This window comes from Oxyura jamaicensis, chromosome Z (genome assembly GCF_011077185.1).
Source record: "Oxyura jamaicensis isolate SHBP4307 breed ruddy duck chromosome Z, BPBGC_Ojam_1.0, whole genome shotgun sequence".
Classification (NCBI taxonomy): Eukaryota; Metazoa; Chordata; class Aves; order Anseriformes; family Anatidae; genus Oxyura; species Oxyura jamaicensis.
This window is the reverse complement of record NC_048926.1, coordinates 2,368,129-2,388,887: the sequence shown is the minus strand read 5'-3', so window position 1 is coordinate 2,388,887 and position 20,759 is coordinate 2,368,129. Positions and strand designations below refer to the sequence as shown.

The following is a 20,759-nucleotide window of genomic DNA, read 5'->3' as shown; positions in this document are numbered from 1 at the left end:
GGGCAGATCAAGGCTCAGATCCGGGTGTAACCCCCCCAAAACCAAAACAGGGAGACACCACCTGCCTCAATGGCGTGACCAGAACAACAGGCAAGAGCAGCCCCACGTTGTGTGGGGACAGCCCTGCTCCCCCAGCTGTCCTTGTCGCCACGACACGTCCTCCTTTCCCCGGGCACGGGTCTGAACAGCCCACGTGAGGCGACAAACACAGCGGTGTTCCCGTCGCTGCACACCGCCGCGTGTGCCACAAGGCCTCACGCACGCCGGCTCTGCGCAGCACGCGGGCTTGCGGGCCGAACGTTGCCGTGCGGCAGCTTCTAGGTACAACAAACACAACCAGAGCCTGCACTCACTGTTTGTTTATTTTTTATTACGCATAATAAATCTTTCACACAAAGTAATGAAAAGGATCCCTAAGGTGATACTTTACAGATCTGAAGGAAAACAGAGTATTTGTGAACATGCCAGACTGCAGACTTCAGGACACTGCCAGACCCATATAATGCTGTACTTTTGGAAGAGCCAATCAGACTAGCATGGATTTGGGCATAAATCTTGGTCTGTCTCTGCTGCTTCAACTTTGGATTGTAACTCCAGCTGTTCCAAAGCAGCTGGGCCCTGGGAACATTGCATATTAATTAAATGCACAAGGAAATTATGCAATCGGAACAAACCTGCTCCTTCTGCACTTCAGTTCAACGTCTACAGAACAAGAGGACAGCAAGAAATAATTTACTGTGCGACTCCCACATTGACTGAGCAGCTGGTTTGACCTACTCTAGCAGAGTGCTGCTTTATGCACCCTTTTCTTTATAAAAAGGCCTTTTAAGGAAAATCGGGTTCTCTCCAGATTGACACCTGGCAGACAAGCATCTGCTCTCTGTGAGCCCTCGTTCACAAAGCTCCACTTCTGCGGAAGGCAGTGGGGCAGAGGGTGTTCACCTCGGGGCAGGCTCAGGAGCTCACGGGTGGTGAAGTTGGGTGAAAACTGAGCTACCCCGACAGTTTCAGAATCCAGTTTAAAAGTGCATCTTCAGGCTGATTTTTCCAAAGGCTATACAGCTCTGCTGTCTCACAAACACTCTTGGCCTTAATAAAAAGACAAAACTACAAATCACTACAATAACCAAGTAGAGTCATTCCCTTGTAATGTTTGCTCAAATAAAAACATCCAAAAACACAGCATAAACATTAAGTGCAGCAGTTATGTATCATTAATTTCTCCGATTTTCCTAAGAAAAACTGCACCTCCAGTCTGACTGTTGCTTCATCTCAAAAGCTGCTGCCTTTTTGAAGTCTCAAATGCTCCTGAGCTGTATCTGTCTCTCCTTAGATAATATTTAAATAAATATAGAAAGCTTTTTTTTTTTTTTTTTTTTTTTAAAACCTGCATTTCCATTTGTGTAGGACTCAAATGGACTTCCACCTCTAAGTTAACAGATAAAAGGAAAGTATAATTCTAGCATAACCTTCAGGGGAAAAAAAAAAATGGTGCAAGGAATTCTATTTAGAGCCATTTAAAGAACTGCCTGAAAGCAAATGCACCCAATTCTTCAGGTCAGTAAACAGAACATGCTGGAGCAGGCAGTGAGTACGGGGGCTGCCATGTATGTTTAGGTACTAATTCCTTGATATTTCTGTTTTGGCATGCGATGCGCTGGTGACAGTCCTCTACACAGCAGTGTGTGGGATTAGGAGAGTGTTTGCATGCATGTGCAATGAGCACTGTCAGAACTTCCCCACAGAAGAAGCGATCCCCATTCTGAAAAATGAGATGTTCTTTAAAAATCAGGTCAACCCATTTCTTTTGTTCTTCCAACTGCAGAAACAGGTATATCAGGAAAGGACACTTTAAAAACACACACACACACACACAAAATAAACAAAAAACAACCAAACGTAAAAGAAGCATTCTACATTCAGATAAATTTATACTTCTGCCATAAAACTTTTAATTGCAAACGGCATTTTCAACACAGAACTTTGCCAAGTATCCCCACAACACACTGTCACCATTACACGTTTTTACAGGACAATGGTCTATTTTACAATCTTATAATTATTTTCTTTGGAGATTTGTTTCACATGTTGAATTTCTAGGGAAAACTTTTGCACAGAAGCACAGTAAACCAAGTCTGTAAGGGACTTTACTCTGAAAGCTGGTGTTTCTAGCCCTCTACAGAATATTTGCCAGTCAAACCAAAATAAAGACTTGCTATTGAAAATCTTCCCACAAACATTTTGACATCTAAATCAAATGTTTTGAATCTGCCTGGGAGCTAATTTGATTAATGTGCTGCTTGCTAGTTCACTTGGGTGACAGTGTAGACACCAACTGAAGGACTGCAGCCTTGACGGTGTCACCGAAATAAAGGGCTGTGAGTGAAAGCATGGTATTAGGTAATGAGCAACCCACGGCAGAATCCAACAGACCATAGAAAGCTTGACCCAAAGAAGCTGCCTCGCTTTAAAGAAATGAACATACAAATGCTGCTTCCAAATCAAAGTCCACAATCTCTTTCCTCATTTACCCCGTTAAAAGAACAATCAGTTGTGTGGTCGGTAGTAACATCATACCCCATGTGTAAGGCCTCATTTTCAAACAAGCTCCAGGTTATAGGACTATAAATACAAGGTTGCATACAAGCCGTCAGTTCCTCACACCGCAGCCTGGTGCCAGGCTGTGGCCATCTGCTTCTGAAACATCGATGTTGGACTGTACACGAGCAGCAAGCTTCATTCTCTCTAAGCTCTGGGGTCGGAGGGTGCACACTGGAAGGGGTCACGTATTCACACGCAGTGCAGAGTTTCGTTTTCTGTAAGACGACGGAGGCGAGCTGGCTCGGCGGGGGCGCCTCCTTCAGCCAGAGTCCATCGTGAAGAGCTGGATGTCGTGAGGGTTCCAGTACAGGGCCACGGCGGAGTTGTAAACCAGAGACCAAACGTAGGGGATGAAGAACTCCTCGGGCTGCTCCTCCTCCACATACTTAAACTTGAGCTCTGGGAACTTCTGCAACAAGAAACAAAAGGCCGCTGAGGGGAGGCTCGCGTGTCGGTTTGCAAACATGCAGCCCACATACACGCTGAAGAAAGAGGCCTGGTGAAAAAAATAATGGAGGGAACTGAACCATTAGACCCAAAGGAAAATATTTACCATGAGGGATAAAGAGATCATTTATAGGCTCTTCTTTGAACTGCAGGCTACACTGGTGTATTGTACTCAGCCCTTTTACTGCTGGTCACACTCAGTTTCCCTGTTAACAAGGACTAAACGTGCAAATCCCCTTGCATGTGTACAGCCCTGCTTAGTCCAGTACTCCCTGAAAAGCATTTTGCTATTAATTGTAACCAGCCCCTTAGCAGGAGAGCCCTTTGGAGAGACCCTGAGAACAAACAGTCTGCGGTGCGCTGTGAGTAACAGCATTAGGGCACGCTGACTTCTTCCCTCTAATTCTCCCAGACTTTCTGTACGCTGAGGTTTGAGGACAGAAACACCTCCTGACAGGGAGCACAGTGCGAAGCACTGGGTTCTGGCATCCTGGGTGCCCTTTCCAGTTTTGCTACAAGTTCCTCTTAGCTTTGACAAGCCCTCGCCTCTGTGTCTTGGCTCCCCTGTGGCTGAGGAGCTCACAGAGTGACTCTCATGGCATTACTGTGTAATTAGGGGACAAAATCCTGCAAGCTCTTCAAGTGCGCTGTGCCACGCACGCATCTCTTCCACCCCAGCCCTGAAGGCCGTCATCATAGCACCTGTGCACACAGGCATTATTTATTGCCCATCCAGGCAGGTACCTCCCTCTCCTGGACAACACAGGCTAGACAGTGTCATTTCCACAAAAGCCCTGTTTTTCAGTACCAGCTTTAAGCGAAGGACATCCAGAATTAACACGTCGGATGTGCCAGCCCAGCCTGCCCCAAGTGGAGAGAGATGCTGCACCCTCAGCTTCCCATTTTCTCCCATTCCTTCCCTCCCAAAGGCACACGTAACACCGAGATGGTTCAGTGCAAAGCCACTGTGTTCACCCTTGGTATGTGCGTGCTTTGGGGAAAAGTGGAGCCTATTTTTGTGCTGTGCTATACAATCATTTTATCTATTTCTAAATGTTGCCTGTGTCAAGAGCTTGGCACGGTCTCAGATAAAAGCCGCATTACAATGATCACTGGGGTAAGATAAAACATGACCCATTTTATTATTTATAAGGCTGTGGCTAAGACTAAGAATAAACTCTATGGTGTGACATGATCAGAACAAGCACAGCCATGGCTAAGAAGCCTCTTTGCCCATTAATAATGAAGGGATGCCCTATCATCTTTCTCGCGTGTACTGTTTCCTCCTGCTAGGGCACAGGACTCTTCTGGCTGCAATGGTCTCCTTTGAAGGAGCCCTTCTTGGCCACTTGGCTGTCAGGGTTATTTATCTAACCTCTACACACCCAGGCTCTTTGTGTTCTTGGGAGTCACAAAACATGGAAACTATTCCACTCTTTCCTCGCGTTGCTCCTGTTATTAGAGCAGTTTGGTGCAAATACCAAGCCTACAATTATGCCAAGCCACAAAGCTGCCACCTGCATCGTGCTTTATGAGGAAGGCGTCTCCACGGGCAGCTTTTTCAGCTTCACTCAACCACAGACTTGGGTGACAATGTGTCATCTACTTTATCGATGAGGACATCGGTGTCACCTTGCAGCGTGCTCCCATGTTCTGGGGCTGCTGTGGCCTGGCTAACACTGGCACCCAGCTACGCGGGGCCCATTGTGGGCATTGGTGTGGCTGCTGTTGTATTTGCTGCCTTCAAAATGGGGGGCAGCTCATCCTTGTAGCAGGCGGGGAGGAGAAGGGCGGTATGGTTTCCATCACTAATATTTCTGTTTAAGGACCTGAGGCTGTTGGAGGACAAGGTTGTTAAAGGCACTTCTGCCTCTAAAAGTTCAAAGCCCAGAACCTCAAAGGTACGTCAGCAAGTTTCATATCCTGTGTCAGACATGAGGCTTGTGGTACAGCAGTGCTCCCACAGCCCTTTGTGCCCCTACAGCCTCTCTTGCCAAGTTCACTTAGACCAGCCTGTTTATCCTTCCACATCGTTTTGTTCCCTCACTTTTAGGTGTTCCTTCATTCACACTCACACCCAATGCTTCATTTCCTGTCTCCTAGTCTACTCTCCCAGCCCCATTCCTATACCTTCATCGCCTCTCGTTAGCACATCTTTCTATGTTGCAGTAGCCCACATTTTCTTCTTTTCCTCCTCAGCCTTGTGAGATCCTCTGTCCCATTCCCAGCCCTCAAGCTTCCTCGTGACATCCCTCCTCGCAGGATGCCACAACTCTTCTGGCAGGTTAAGCCTCACTCCAACCAAACCTCATGCAGATTAAAAAAAACAACCCTGATATTCTACTCTGCTTATCCTCAATGTAATCTTCCCCACTTCCCTCCTAAATGCTTCCTGACTTGTGGTCAGTGTAGACAGGAACATGTTCAGTTCAGCACTGCATCAGCAGAACGAATGGTTAAACCTCATGATTCAACCACTGTAACATTTCCTAGCAGAGAAAAGCCCTTACACAGCTGTCATTCTTCACCCCAAAGGTGGCTGCACGCCAGTACTGCAGCGTGTAGCAGTCCTTCTGGGAGGGAAGGGGAAAAAAGTGATTAAAGATGCTAATTTGACTTGAATTAAACACAGATAACTTTTCTGACCTTCAAGGCCACAGACCATAGCTACTGTTTTTGCAGGTACTCAGGGTACCAGTCTGGGGCCATTCTGGACTCTCATGCAGCTTAACTAACATCTTTAGCTTCGAAGCACAAAGTTTTATCGTTGTATTAAAAACTCCAATAGCTGCATCTGAGATGCTCAGCTCTTACTACACCATCTCTGCTCTCTGCTGGAAGCATAAAATAAACCAGATAGCATTCACATTTTCAGGCAAGAACAGTCGTCCATTGATTTTATTATTAAGTCTTTCTTCAGACTGATCAATGTTGCCATCTACTGTGATCGTACCGTAGCAATTTAATAATCAATTTCAGATTAAAGACTGTAACTCACTGCAATCAGCCTGGACTCTCTCATACTCACCATATGCCTTGAACAGTGTGCAGTTTTATCTGGGGAATGCAGACAAGGATAATGAGATTTTTAAGGAGAGAGATACTATTTTCTGTCAGTGACTATATGCATTGCCATCACATACACACAATTTCAAGTAGATCTCTATAAAAAGAAGGTAAGTAATGGCAGAAACGATTACTTTTTTGACAGCCCACCTGGACAGCGGACCCAGGACAGCTCAATGCATTGCAGACAAGACATGGAGAATTTGCCTTCCAGGTTGGTAACGAAAACCGAACTTCTTTACATGACTGCAATGATCCCTGGCTGCATGGTGGCCATGTTTCCACATTCATTAGGAATGAGAAATCCTAGAGGTCCAGCACAGGGAGAACTTCTGTATCAGCATCAGTCTTGCAAGGTTTGGCAGTCATCCATTTTTTAAGATTAAAAAAACCTACCAATACCAAAATTTCATTCAGAATTGCTAGGGTGTTTACTGAAAACAAAAATTGTTAATATTCAAAATCATCACATTTAATTCACCTCAAAATGTTTCTGACTTAGCAGACTGACTTTAAAACAACTTATAACAGCAAGGACTAAATACCACATAAAAAGCTTGACCAACACCATAAAGCTTTAAGATTTTTAACAGATGGTGGTTCAAGGAATGTTTAACTACAGCTCTGTGCCATTTCTATCTCCTGCGTGTACTGCCTCGAAATGAGTGAGCCTTTGCCATGTGCTGCAGACATACAGGAGATGACACCAAATGAATGTTTTAGGAGAGCTGTAGAGCAACAAGGTCACGGGCATCTCAGAGCACTCCTGGAAGCACTGCAGACAGCGCTGGTGAGGCTTTTATCATCGAGCATGGCTGCTAACAAAATTCCCCATGTGGCAAGTCAAAGCTGCAACGCAGAAAACCATTTTCTTCTGCTTTGCTGTTACTGTGTCCAACTTAATTCTAGAAAGGCATTTGCTCCCTACCTGGTGACACCTAAGTGAACCTGATTTGTAGCACTTTCTGAAAAGAGGGACCACTCTAGGGCATCTTAAACAGTAGTCCTAATAATAGGGGAAAAGTCTTGGCATGCGATAAATCGCCTTCCTGTTTTTCCTTCACAGCCCTGTTCATTCAGCTGGATATGAATCATGGTGCTGAAAGATGCACACGTTCTTCACCACCCCTGTGCTTTGCTGTTTAAGTTTTTGAACTCATTGCCCTGACATAAATGGGTCCAGTGGAGCCTTTGCCTGCATTTCTGTTCAGTCATTACCAGAGGAGAGAGCCCCGGCCAGCTTAAAACCAACCAACCAGAGACATCACTTTAAACTTCAGAGCTGGAGGTAACACTAGGATTTGAGCTGCACAACTTAAATACAGACAACACTTATCAGCTCTGGGGAATCAACTTACCACAGCACCCTATCTTGTTTTCTTCTGCCAGACAAAGCAGAAGTCAGATTTAGTGGTTGGGACAGGGGTATAAACTAGACAGACCAAGAACTTTGCAGACTGTCTGCGCTGTCAATCATATGATTCGATGAAAAACCACAGGAAGTCCGATGAACAGATGCAGAACTGAACTGCAATAACTCCGCCACCACAAAAGTTCAACAACATCTTTTTTTGCAGTTAACGATTAGGAAGATAGCATCACGGCCAGCCAACAGCACCTGGCATGGCTCCAGGCAACTCAGTGGCAATCGAGCTAGAAGACTTGGGCCATACATTAAAAACAAAAACAAAAAAAAAAATCCCCTTCCCTTCACAAATTAACCATCAGAGCTGCTGTTGGGCTGCAGTGTCACGTCAGTGGGTGATCTCCAGCCAGATAACATAAGCAATGGCAGATGGAGCTGCTTTAGGAGAGAGAGTGAATCTATGTCTTTGCTTGTTTGGTGATCTAGATATTTCACTGAATGAAAAGCAGAGCTCATCAAAGAAAAGGGGCAGCTACTTTGGAAAGAAAGAAATCAAAGAGTTGGATTAACGTAAAACTGGAGAATCCTCTTTTCCTCAAGTGCTTGGTTAGAAACACTTGTTTCTAGAACGGCAATTGAATATGAGTCAGTATTTTCAAAAGCATGCGAATGGTTTAGGAGAAAAATACCATTTCCAAAGCAGTCTTACACGTTTGAGAGTCAAACAGACATTAACTTTCAACAAATCTGAAACTTCAAAGTCTTGACAAAAATGGGATTTGTGTGCGTTTGAAAATCTTACCATGAGTCTTGTTTGGTAACCTAATGACATGCTGGCAAATTATGTTTCGCATTGCTTCAGCTAAATATAGTAGCATTGCCTGGGGAGCATCTGCAGGATTGGACCTGATTAGCAACGTACACAAACTGGCTAAAAAAAAAATAAAAATCAAAAAAAACCCTCAGATTCAGCACCATACCAGGTTTTCATTAGAGATGCCAAGCAAGGTTTAGTTTTACAGCCTGCCTTGCACCAGAAGTACCACCAACCTGTACAGAGTCTGGGCAGAGGAGGAACAGCTGTATTTGTCTGCAAAATGCACAACACACCACTTTGAAATCTTTTCCCCAGAATCCCAATCTGCGTTAAATTAATGGCCAACGAAAAACAATTCAACAGTCATGCCTGGCCCCCTGCTCCTGGTACAAATACAAACATATGTATGTCAATATTTGTATATTTCTTTTTTTTTTTTTTTAGTAAGTATTTCAGTGCTTTGACAGCACAATTTATTGAGTAACATTTTTCAATATTTGTTCAAAGATACTGATTGAATTAATTTTTGCAATTATTTATTTTTTCCAGGGACAATAAGCTTTTTTTTTTTTTTTTTCTTTCTGTTTTTCTTTGCATTAATACTGCTTCTCTTTCACTTAAGATGAAAATCTACATGACTTCGGTGAAAAATCTGTATGGGCTACACCACACCTGCCTGATATCATCTCTGTATCTATCTCAGGCTTGAGGCACAGACAGACCAGTAGAAGATTACAGTGGGGAGACAAAGGAAGCAAACAGGAAATCTGCTAGACTAAGCAAGAACTGCACATTTTGTTCAAAGATCTGTGTAAGGAATAGGTGTGAATTTAAAGACAGAGAAGAAAGCAATGGTTCCAAGTGTGTCAGGTGGTTTTGAAAAAGAAATAGAAAACAAGGTGACAAAAGAGGCTCAAAAAAAATTTATGCATGACCAAAGTATTCTCAGTTTAAGGTATTATGTGAGCTGTAAGAGAAAATGACATTTTCCACAGGGAGTAAAATCACTGGGCCAGATAACCCATACTCATCTGATGGGATACAACTTTCCCCAGCCAGGAGGGCAGGGAAATTTTTCTATACAGACACAACTGTTTTAGCGAGTTCAGATCATTAATATACAATTCCTGTTTTCAGAGTGCTGAGAGAAAAGGTTCGCACAACTACAGCAGCACAAAAATACATGCTCATAAACATGAACAGTGAATTTACACTGTAAGATGGGAACTATCAGAGTACACATGACTCTGTTGAAAGTTCAGCAATTACATTTTTTTATGGAGTACTGAGAAGCCAGGTGGAAAAAAATCAACAAACCAGTTGTGCCTAGATGTTATTGGTAAAGACACAATGATTTAAAAAAGTAAAATATCTGCAGTAACCCTGCCAGGGTGTAAAGCTTTATGGAGTACCACGTTGCTAAAAAGAAAAGATGGCACTTTCTGTGGTAGGGTGGAGAACACCGACAGCTTAAAGTCCTTCCAGAGAGTCAGAGGAACACATGCACGCTTGTTTCTTTTTCTTATAGCTAGCAAATATTGCTGATAAACGCCAATAGCTCCAAATCACGTAATGGGAATTATTTTTGTCTTCATGTAGTCTTTCATCCCTACGAATTCCCGACGTATTGTACAAATCATTATTACTTGACAGCACGTGGCAATGGCACCCCACGCTATCTGTAAAAAAAGGCTCAAACTTGTACAGACAGCCTTTTGCTTCTGTCATGGGGTGCTAAGATACTCAAGGATGAGGCCGGGTACCGACTGCAGGCTGCCCTCTGTCTACCTCTGAAGCACCTGGCTCTGGGCTACTTCTAGCCAGGACAGAAAATAAACCCGCTAACAACCGCTGGAAACATACCACCTGAACAGCTGATCCAGAGAAAATCCCTTACGTGGCTCTTTTGAGAAATCATGGGGATCCCTGCTCAGCTCGAGGGATATTGGCCTACCTGGACAAGCATCAGAACGGGAAGAAAAGATTACAAAGAGATGAAAGACCAGAGCAGGAACTGTATTATGCGCTGGGGTAAGCACTGTTAACCTCTACATAACATCGTGTTACATGTGTATAATCACAACCACACTGTCACATTTCCAGCCTGAGGAATGTCAGCGGATTACATCTGTGAGAGCTGATGGGTTTATAGTTAGAATTACAATTTGCTTGCCGTGTCAGGACTGTTCTGCATGCCATGTTGACTAGATGAACACACATCTTTTCAGACCTTTCCCAGGATGACAGCTCAGAAGCTCCAAGTCAGGCACGCCCGAACTGTGACTTGCTGCCAGACCAGAGAGGAACAGGGAACTGCAACAGAACATTACGTGGCTGTTTGCAACACTGCAGAAAGCACGACAGATGCTGGCTTTGTCAAATGACAAGAAAAAAACAACAACTAGAGAATGATAAATGCAGTTACACTTAAAGCTTGAATCTGTAGGTATGATGTGCAGGTGAAGTACTATCAACCAAAAAAATACAACTCTTCTCCACTGCACGACTTGATTTGAAACAATAAAAATACTTTCAAAGTACCGAGGCCTTCTGGAAGACAGAAGACAGGTGTATTTATCTGAGCAAAAAATGAGTCACCTCAAAATGATGGTAGGTAAAAATGAGGAATGTTTTCTGAAATTAAAACTGAAATTAAAAAAAAAATAAACAAGAAAAGATTTAGATGCACGTAATGCAGAAAGCTACAAGCACAACTCACAGAAACGGTTCTAGTGCCTGACCTTGCTGGAGCATTTCTGATCCTGTTATGTACACACACTGACTACTCAGATAAATAAGTAAAATCCTTTGTGTGCTTTTGAATTTAGGGAATTAAAATCTGAAAACCAGAATAATCCCTGGACCCATTTCTCACTTGCATCAAAGGGCACATTGCACACTGTCAGTCTCCCTCCTGCACAAGTGGGGATGAACCAATCTACTACGGGAGAAAACTCGTATTGATATGAAGTGGATGTATAGTTCCCCTCCACAGGATTTGCAGAGAATGCACACTTCATACCGGCAGACACTATTTTTAACAGTGCTAAGGAAGATGCGAATGAGTTTAAGCTTTGACTTCCTGCGTTTCAGCTCACAGCACATCTTTCTCTAGAATGCTGTGCAAAGCTTTACAGAGCGGTGACAAACAGTATGTTCGCAGCAAGTATTTTTGTTCAAGCCTTAATTCATCTAGGAATCACTTATTCATTGCCAACTTTATATAGATTTACACAGTTGCTAAGGAAAGACAGATTAAAGGTTCCGAGGTTAGATTTTGGACACTTCATTTTGCTACAACTCACTATTAAGACAATGATCAGCAGTTCCCTCAATACTCAGAATTAAACCCTGTGACATTATAAAGCCCCTCTCCCCTTCTCTTCCCAAACAGAATAGATTCCAGGCTGAATTTCTTTCCAGAATTTTGTGAATGAGAAAGTTCAAAATCCGTACTTTTCAAGTATGCTGAACATAAACTGTAAACAAAGAAATTGGCTTTGGTAACTCAGCTGGGAACCTCTAGTTCACTTTTGCATATTGTGCATGTCAGGAAGAATAAAAAATTGACTGAAAATTGACTGGAAGTTTTGAATTGAGCAAAAACTGAAGTTGTCCTAAGTCTGTATGTGCACTGTTTGGATCACAGTGCCAAAGATGGAAAATACTAAGTTTAACAAGCAAGTGAAGGCAGGGAAGAGATGCTGTGTGCAGTAAGAGGAACTATGAGGAAGCGGGATATCTGGACTGCTACAGAAAGCTCACGGTGCCTTCAGAGCCCCAGCTTCACCTGGTCAGTGGGGAAACCTAATGCAGTGGGCTTATACAAAACAAAAAAGGGCCTTCTGTGGTACAGGACTTGCCAAAGATGGAAAGAATTTCTGCCATACAACCTGATTATTTGCTGTGAAAGCGTATTTGATGATTGTTTTTCATACTTGTAGAGAAAAGAATGTGTGGAGAGTACACTTTAAGAGGAGTGTGCAAAACACACGACAGCTGGCACAAAGTCCAAGTGCTTCCCCAGAGCAGGAGGCAAAAGCCTTCCCTCCGGCGCACACCGCCTGTTTGTGCGGTCGGCGCTCGGGGTCTGCCGCAGCACGGGTGAACACAGCTCAGAGGGGGGGTGGAAAAGGCAAAGTCTTCTCTGGAGGTACTCTCGCTAACAAGAGGAGCCTGCTGGGTGAAGACAGCAGAAAATAACTCGTGTACCTGGGTTACAAAGTCTGTTTCGATCTCTACATAAAAGAGGGATATCTATATTCCCTTGATCGAACATTTTCTGAAGCAAAAATAATACCATAAATGCCAACCAATATTCTGCCTGTCAAGTCAGAGAACTATCTCCTGATTATTTTCTGGGAAGTGAATTGCATGCTTTTAGCCTAACTGGTATAATTCATTAAACTTTTCAGGTGAGCTTTTCTTCACTGTTAGAAGTTTTAAAAGGACCTTTGAAGCATATGAACAACAGAGTTTGGAGACAGTGATCCTGCTGAATAATTAGCATACACTACTACGTGCAGCTAAATACTGAAAGACATGGTAGATCTACCACACACAAATCCTGGAGCTAATCATAATTTTTAAATTTCTACCAGCGACTGCTACTGTCTCAGTAGCAGCAGCTGTTTTGATTTTGATAAGAGACTAGCCTAAAAGACAAGGAATGTTGTTTATTGTGGAAATGCTTTGGGCTGCAGATAACATCACTGAAGCTCGCTCCACCTAGGCTAACACAGAGCCCCATCATCCTGCGCTTCCTCCGCCAAGAGATGTTCCACTGCAGCAACAAAACCCAGCTCAACCTCTCACTGCTGCCTGACCTCCTCTACTCCCACAGAACAACCCAGCAGTTGTGCAAATGAAACTGCCACCGCCTGTGCCAGAGACACGCAATCAGCAAAGCAAAATAAGTGCAGGGTGTTTGGTACAGCTCTAGCAATGAAGGAAATGATTAATCTTCAAGAGCATGACCCATATTTTCGTGGTTCTGTAACACAGCAGAGCAAGCCCTCTGCATGGCTGCAGGAGGGACTGGTCTCAGGTGCCCTTGTCTGGGCACCGGATAAATTCCGACCCAGCTTTTTTCACCTTTCTAATATGTAAAAGTTAACATTTTCTCACTGTTCCACAGAAATCGTCATGCCCGGGGTTATGGTTTTTCCTCCCCAGCCCTGGGAGAAGAGCAGAAAACTCCTCCAGCCACCCTGGTGAACAGTCAACAACCACCTATGAGGTCTCCAGCACGGATTTTCTTCTTGCTGTTCTCCAGGCTCCAAGATGGAAAGAAAGGGACTGAAGCATGCTGACAGCAAAAACCTCACTAATTTCATAGTTAAAGGATTTTCCTTTTGGAAACTACCTACACAAGCCTTCTGTGCTGCTCTAATGCAGTCTTGGGATTATCAGGTTCAAGCACAAAGGCAGAAGACCAAGAGGTCAAAACACTCCTTTTGCCCACCAGTTTCTTCCAACCAAAATTCAGTGTTACTACAATGTCACATTTGTTTGTTTTCTCCTTTAGTTGCGTAGAACATATTCCCCCAACACAAAAGGTGGCAGGAGAAGAGCACAGTGATTCAGTTTGCATATTTTTCCAGTGATGAGGTCCCAGACATGCTTTCACTGGAAATTGGTGCAATGCTGCAGCATCATCCAAAACAACCCACCAAGCCAAAAAGAACATTACTTCGGACAACTGGGACCAAGCTGCTCTCTGTTATCACTGTACAGGGGTCCAAAACAGCGCACAGGCTTTGGCTCTGTGCCCCAGACAGGGAAACGCAACCCTCAGCCCCTCTCTACCAGCTCTGTTTAACACGCTGCTTCAATTCACCTCGTCAATGTTGACATTTACAATAGATCCGCTAGTGCAGAGGGCTCCTTGCAGCTCTTTTTTACGAGGTTTTGCTTTTACATAATAGCAGCCACAAAGACGAAGCCAGAGCCGACATCCTCCTCCCGTCCCTCCCACCACGCGTGTCGGCGGTGCGGCACGCCAAGCCCAAACATCCTCTCCCCACCCGCCAGCAGCTCCGAGCACAGCGTGCGCCGGGGGAAGACGCTTGAAGGAAGACCTCCTTTTGATTCCGTACGTTTTAATCTGGGAGAGCCAGACCTGTAAATATTACAAAATGATAACAATTACTTAAGAACAGAGGCAGACTCACTGTCACCAACTGTTAACTCCCAGATCAGGGCAGCCTAGGAAGTGGACCCTTATCTGCCTGAAGTTCAGGACATGCTGACTAACGCCCCTATTGAGTCTGCAGACCTTTGGCTCTCTAATCTCTGTGAACTGGAAAATGCACAGCACGACGGACGTACTCCCTTCTTAAGTATTTCAAGCCTCAGCAAACAGACAATTGTGCCGTGAGATGAGCAGCGCTGCCCACTACATGCAGGAAATCAAATTTGTTTGTCTTGAGGAGCGAAACCTGAAGTGACAGTAAGACCCCTCCAACCTTCACACGTAGTGCCAGACTGCAGCCTTATTTTGCTGGGGCTCTGAGCTGAGGAACCTGTGCCAAATGTGCATGTTTACGTGGGGTTTTAATGTTCTTTATCTTGCAGATGTGGACTTCGCAGCTTTTTTTTTGTTTTGTTTTGATTTCCCCTAATGCTGAAAGCCCTGTGAAGATGGATCCGAGCCAGGGGGGCTTAACCTGACCTCAACATATATCTGGGGTGCCATTTCTTAAATGGATTTGTAGGTCATGATAGCATATTCAAATTAGCTACTGGAAACAAGCCTTTATCAATGACAGAGGCAAGCAGAGTGTAGGAGGGCGAAGGGAAAGATAAATAATGAGTGAGGATGAGAATTTCTGAGGTGGAGGACAGCTTCATGTGTCTCGCAGCTGGGCAGCTGCACGTCTCTTAGCTGGCCACATCCAAAAAGGGACCTGCGTGCCTGCTGTCATCCTGTGGCCAGGGGTTTGGAAAGCAGCACTCTCACGTAGTGAAACTATTATTTTTAATGCAAAGAATCACCTCAGACTGAAAAAGGGTCTTAAGCAAACTGCTCATTCAGTTTTGTAATAACGCACGAGAACCGTTTGTGTTTTCTGTTTGACTATGCTTTACATGCAGTACTTTAGTATCTGGCTGTCTTCACTGAACTTAACGGTATTAAGACCTCCAGTCAGCTCAAGATCATCCTTAGGACTTGAAGAAAACAGTTCTAGAGATTCTCCACCTCAGGCTGGGGAATTCTAACGTTTACTCATAAATGCTATTACGGCCCTTTGTTATTGAACATACCTGCCCCCTTCTTCTCCGTGGGTCAAGATTGTTAACCCTGGTGCCAACAACCAGTCTTGGCTGGGCTTAGTACAGAAGGACAGAGCCTGTCAAAACTTGATGGGAAAGATAAGCAAGAGGAATTCAACAACAGTTTTGCTGCCTGATTCTGAGCTCAGAGTTACAGCCACCACTTGAACCTCAGGCTCCTCGCATCAGGGACAACACATTGAGTGTCAGGGCTGTGCTCCTGTCCCACTCCATTCTTTAGTTACAAAATTTCCTGCTCTGTTGTGGAGCTCTGGTTGTTCACACAGCCAGCAGACCTGTCTTCAGGAAGCTATCTGATACAAGCCTCTGGTCTCCTATCAGCAAAAACCAATCCTTGCTGGGGTTAGTGATACCCAACACGCTGCAGCAAAGGAATGGAAATCTTCCTCCTGGAGCCTCTGGATGCTGCTACACCATTATCTAGCTGCAGCACACGCACAGCGTATACTCTGATGGTGCTAGGAAATTCGCACACCCCAATGCTGTGCTGGCTGCCCTCAAGCCATGCCCAGCTCAAGAGCCACAGGTTGTTTGCTCTTGCCATAGTTTAAATCATTTTTGTGACAAAGGAGCCAGCATAAATTACTGAGCTGGCAAGCAAATAGTAGATGCAATGCATGTCCTGCAGGACTCCTTGTCTTTCTTCATCTCCCTGGTTACAACACCCGTGGCTGGAAACTCTTTGCACCTACCTGGAGTGCTAGTGTGGTCATAAAGTGTAATGAGAGAAGCTAACAGGCTGGCACTTGGGTAGAAAAGAGTATAGCAGGGTTTGCTAGGGTCAGGAGTCAACATGAGACCATGGTCAAGATCAGTCCTTGTTCGCAAGCTCAACAGCTTGTGGGTTGAGCGTTACCATAAACCCAACCCAAATGCATGTGAATTCAAGTCTCAATGCAATCATCCCACACTACGTAACTATACAGCTAACAGAAAGCCATAGTGACCTAAACCATGCCCTCAGTTCCAACAGCAGAGCCCTTGAGGGTGATATATGTGAAAAATCCCCCACTTGGCCAAGAAAAGGGCATCTAAAGCACCAATCATTCCAAGCAGGAACAAACAGCCTGTAAATCAACTGGATTGAAGCATTGCAACTTGTACCAAAGGTTGTGACAAAATTAAACTCCATATGGGAATGCAGTTGAGGCAGCTATCAGCTGACAAAGTACATTTCTTCCTCATTCTCACTTCTTGGTGTAGTTGCTGTAAACATTCAAGACATTTCTCTAATTTATGCATTTAATTAAAAGATATCTATAACATTCATGCTGTTTACATTTAACCCAACACTGCAATGAAAGCTGTAATTTTGTCTAGGATTTATATTCTGTACTCAAATTTATTTTGATTCCTTGAGTTAAACATACACACAGAAGTGAAAATGTGTCAAATCATGAAAATGGAAAAGATTATACTCCATTATCTGGTTCATCTGTCAACCAGGGCAGAAATCTTCTGAGGACTGTTTTTCTCAATCTGCCACATGTTATAGAAAGTTAATTTAAAAGACTAATCCAGAAGAGACAGCTAAACCTTACAAGCAGATGAGCAATAGGACTGGTATAATTGGAATTTGGTTACATGATGTCTTCTCTCCCTATCTTGCTTTCAGTTGTTCATAAATCTCCAAGTCTTGCACCTTCTACGATAAGATTTTAGAACTCGGCCTCCATCATATTATCTTTGTGTATGTATTTAGATATAAAGGAGAGGTTAATCATTTCCCTAATCAGAAAAAATGGGTTTGGCATTAAAGAAAGCAGTAAGTTCATTTCACATGCAACTTTTTTTTTCCTTCTGGTACCTTGCTGGTACTGAAGGTTTGCACTAGAAAATGAACACATGGGTTGGAAATAGCTCTCAACCAAGAAGAAAAAATGTCAGAGCATTTCAGCATAATTTTAGCTTGCTTTGACCAAAGTTGCAAGATATTTGGAAACAAGGCGTCATGCACATGCAGTGCCTTTGGCACTGGACTTTTCATTATACTAACAACATATGCAACTAAGTAAGGAAGGCTGCACAACACATGCTAGGCAGATTTAGTCACAGTGAAAAATGTAATAAAAGTATGGAGTACATAGGGTAGCTTTCTATGGTATGTAGGAGGAGGAGGGAAACTTGGGAAATGTTACTTAGCCTGGATAAATGTATAACTCCTAAGTTAATACGGGATGGGCTCTGGCTCAGAGCCCTCCTGTAACACGCTCTGGATGGGGAGTTATGGGCTGCTCAATGAGCGCGCTGGGTTCCTGCCAAGCTGCTGCAAAGCCAGCAAAGCTCTGCAGCTCTGGACAGGGAAGCTCCTCTACGTTCCCTTTCAAAAAACGGGATCATCCTTGAAGGTTAACAGAGTTCAAATTATGGGGCAGACAAGTGGTTAGCAGAATTGAAGTAGCTTTGAGAAACACACACGCAAGCATTGTTTACCAGTGTCAGAGATCTGTTACTATGGGAAGCTGCTTGGAAGGTTTCGCGCTGTTTTCCCATCCTCTGGTTTCCTCAGTGGTTTCTTTCTGCCTAACACCTTACACTTTGAATTCTTGTAGTAGCTTCTTTGAATCAATGGCTCATCAAATCAACCAATTTAACGTAGGTGATGACAAACAACCAGAGAGACAGAAGCAGACTGTTCCGTGTTTTACAACCTGTGTGAGGTTTAAATCCTCCTACTCAAAGTCCCTGGATGAGCTTGTTCTTCCTATAACGAGAATGACCCTATCTCTATACAAGCCACTGAAATACTAAATTTAGGGCATATTTATTTATGTTAAATTGCACAGCTAAATCAATACCAAAGTAGATGCATTGGCAGGCAATGCATCTCAAGAACTCACGTGGAAAAAATCAGATTCTGTGGCTACGTTCACTTCCAGTCTTGTTGGGTATTTCACAGGGCAATGGAAGGCCTAGACTAGACTTTGGTGGTGCACAGAGAAATATTTGATTTATCTCCTTTAGTAATTCACGTTCCTTTTAGTGACTGGAGTTTGTATGTCATCTCCTGACCCTTCCCCTCCACAAAGTTTGCAGAGCACCTAACATCAGGCCCCACATTTATCACCAGCAATGCCTTTGCAAAGACTCTGCCATCTGGAGAGCAGCAGGAAGGAAAACATCCCCTCATCCTGGGTGATAATAGGAAAATAGTACCATTTACCACTTTTTTCTCCCCCCACTCAAAAATTCCTCGCAGTGCTGGTTCCTGCTGGCTCCTGGATAAGAACTGCTTGGGGCATCTTTCACAGGACATGAAATTAAGACACTGAGCTGCCCCTTGACTACACCACCAGCAAAGCACAACCATACGCTTCTGATTCAAGGAGGAGAAAACTGTTGCAACGTACTTCCCTTGTGTCACAATACGTAAATATTTTTCTGCTCCCTACAGGATGCCCAAAGAATTACATATTTCTTCTTGAAGATCCACATTTAGGTACTGAATGTTTTCAGACAACAGTAATTTTGTATTTGGTGCTCTGTGCCAGGAGACAAGCCAAATGTTAACTGCTAGTTAAGAGGACACCAGCCTTGAGAGTAGCACTGCTGCCTGGTCTTTATCATCGGTTGTACTTCCCTTCATTCTCCCTTCTCTGTTTTTATCGCTGGGTGTGAAAGGATGCTAACTATACCGTTAGCAAATGCTGAGTAACAGATTCTATGCTATCTGTGCTCTTCTTTCCCAGGCTACTTGTTGAACAGCTCTTTCACCCATTTTATTTTGTTATTATGAGCTTTAATGCCAAACATGAACAAACAACTTGCTTATTACCTGGCCAAATGACACAATTGAAAATCCTGATAACTGACCCTCCACCTTCTTCTGTTTTGCCCAGGCCCCAGCTCTGCTCTTGTTCAGGTTCAAAGGAATTCTTAACTTTGCAACATCTATAGTTTCCTGATGGCCTAATCCTGCGTCAGAAAATACAAAATAGAAAAACAACACAGAACAAAAAAACAACCCCTCCCCCCCCAAAAAAACAAACAAAACCCCACACTACACTTTAATAACTGTTCTTATAGGACACTATTCCATCTTCTAAAGCCTCTACATGTAACTGCATGAATTCTCATCTGTTGCCTTAATGGGAAGCAGTTAATTACAATCCACAAGCTGCCACAGGCAAGGCTGAGACATTAATCAGCTCGGCTGCTTACAGGACTGTAACTGCAGCTACAGTTCTGCGTAGCAGTGAATGGAGTAAAACCAGGTGACTGCCACATTAAGAAAAGCACAGGAGAAACACACTGGGGAACAGCTGCACATGGCAGAAAATTCTTGCAGTGCTTTTTCCCCCACTCCTAGGATGGTTTATTTTCCCCTTCTATATTCTCGGTTTGAAGGATTAACCTCAGAATCACTAATATATACGTTTTTCTTGGCAGCCTAGACAGGACCTTGTCCTCTGAACATTTCAGTTTGTTCTCGAAAGTGGTTTTGGATAACCAAAACTCTAGCCACACATCAGTGTAATGCGGACTTGCACAGCAAAATTATTGAGTATCTCTTCTGTAGCAGCTATGGTAACTCCAGAATAAGGTGATTTCATTCCAGTATAATTGTTCTATTTTGTGAAGAAAGCAATTACTCTGGAATGAAATGACTGAATTCAGAATGCAGCTTCCAGAAGGTAACTGGAAGAGTTTTCAGGGGTGGAGGGGACAGACTTTAAGCCTCCATGTAAATATTAGTCTCCATGTAGACAACAGCTTGGGAATAGGAGTGTCCTGAGCTAGCCCACCCTTCAACTTCATCTTGGCCAATGCACCTCATTCCTGAACTGCAGAATCACTGTTACTCAAGTCACTCACCCAACGCACCCACCCTCCCAAGCTACCTCGTCTTGTTGTGCAATACCCAGTTCTTGCTGCATTCCTTCATCTCTGGACAAAATTCACTTCTCTGGATTCCAGTACGATAATCAAAGTCCCATGTATGAATAAGAAACATATTCCCTACAGAACCACGATCAAACTCCTAGCAGAATGTAAGGGAGGCAATCAAAATACGTAAAACATTGGATTAAACAAAAATGAATCTGCCACCATAATCCTGAAAACCCTACATGTAAGGCTTTCCTATATTATATTTGCATTTAAAACACTGTGATTACCTGATACCTCAAATTACTCTATTTTCAGCCAGTCATTTATCTTGTTGGC

The 20,759-nt window shown here is 43.6% G+C and overlaps 1 protein-coding gene across 4 annotated transcripts in view; it reads right to left on the bottom strand.

Moving 5' to 3' along the window:
• Nucleotides 1-355: 355 nt before the first annotated feature.
• Nucleotides 356-20,759, bottom strand: part of DYM (dymeclin) — a 176,066-nt gene continuing 155,662 nt past the window's right edge. For all 4 annotated transcript variants that reach the window (XM_035309185.1, XM_035309186.1, XM_035309184.1 and 1 more), the window contains one exon: nucleotides 356-3,010. In XM_035309185.1, the coding sequence (XP_035165076.1) occupies nucleotides 2,861-3,010 (150 nt within the window). In that variant the 3' untranslated portion in view covers nucleotides 356-2,860. The remainder of the gene's footprint in view (nucleotides 3,011-20,759) is intronic.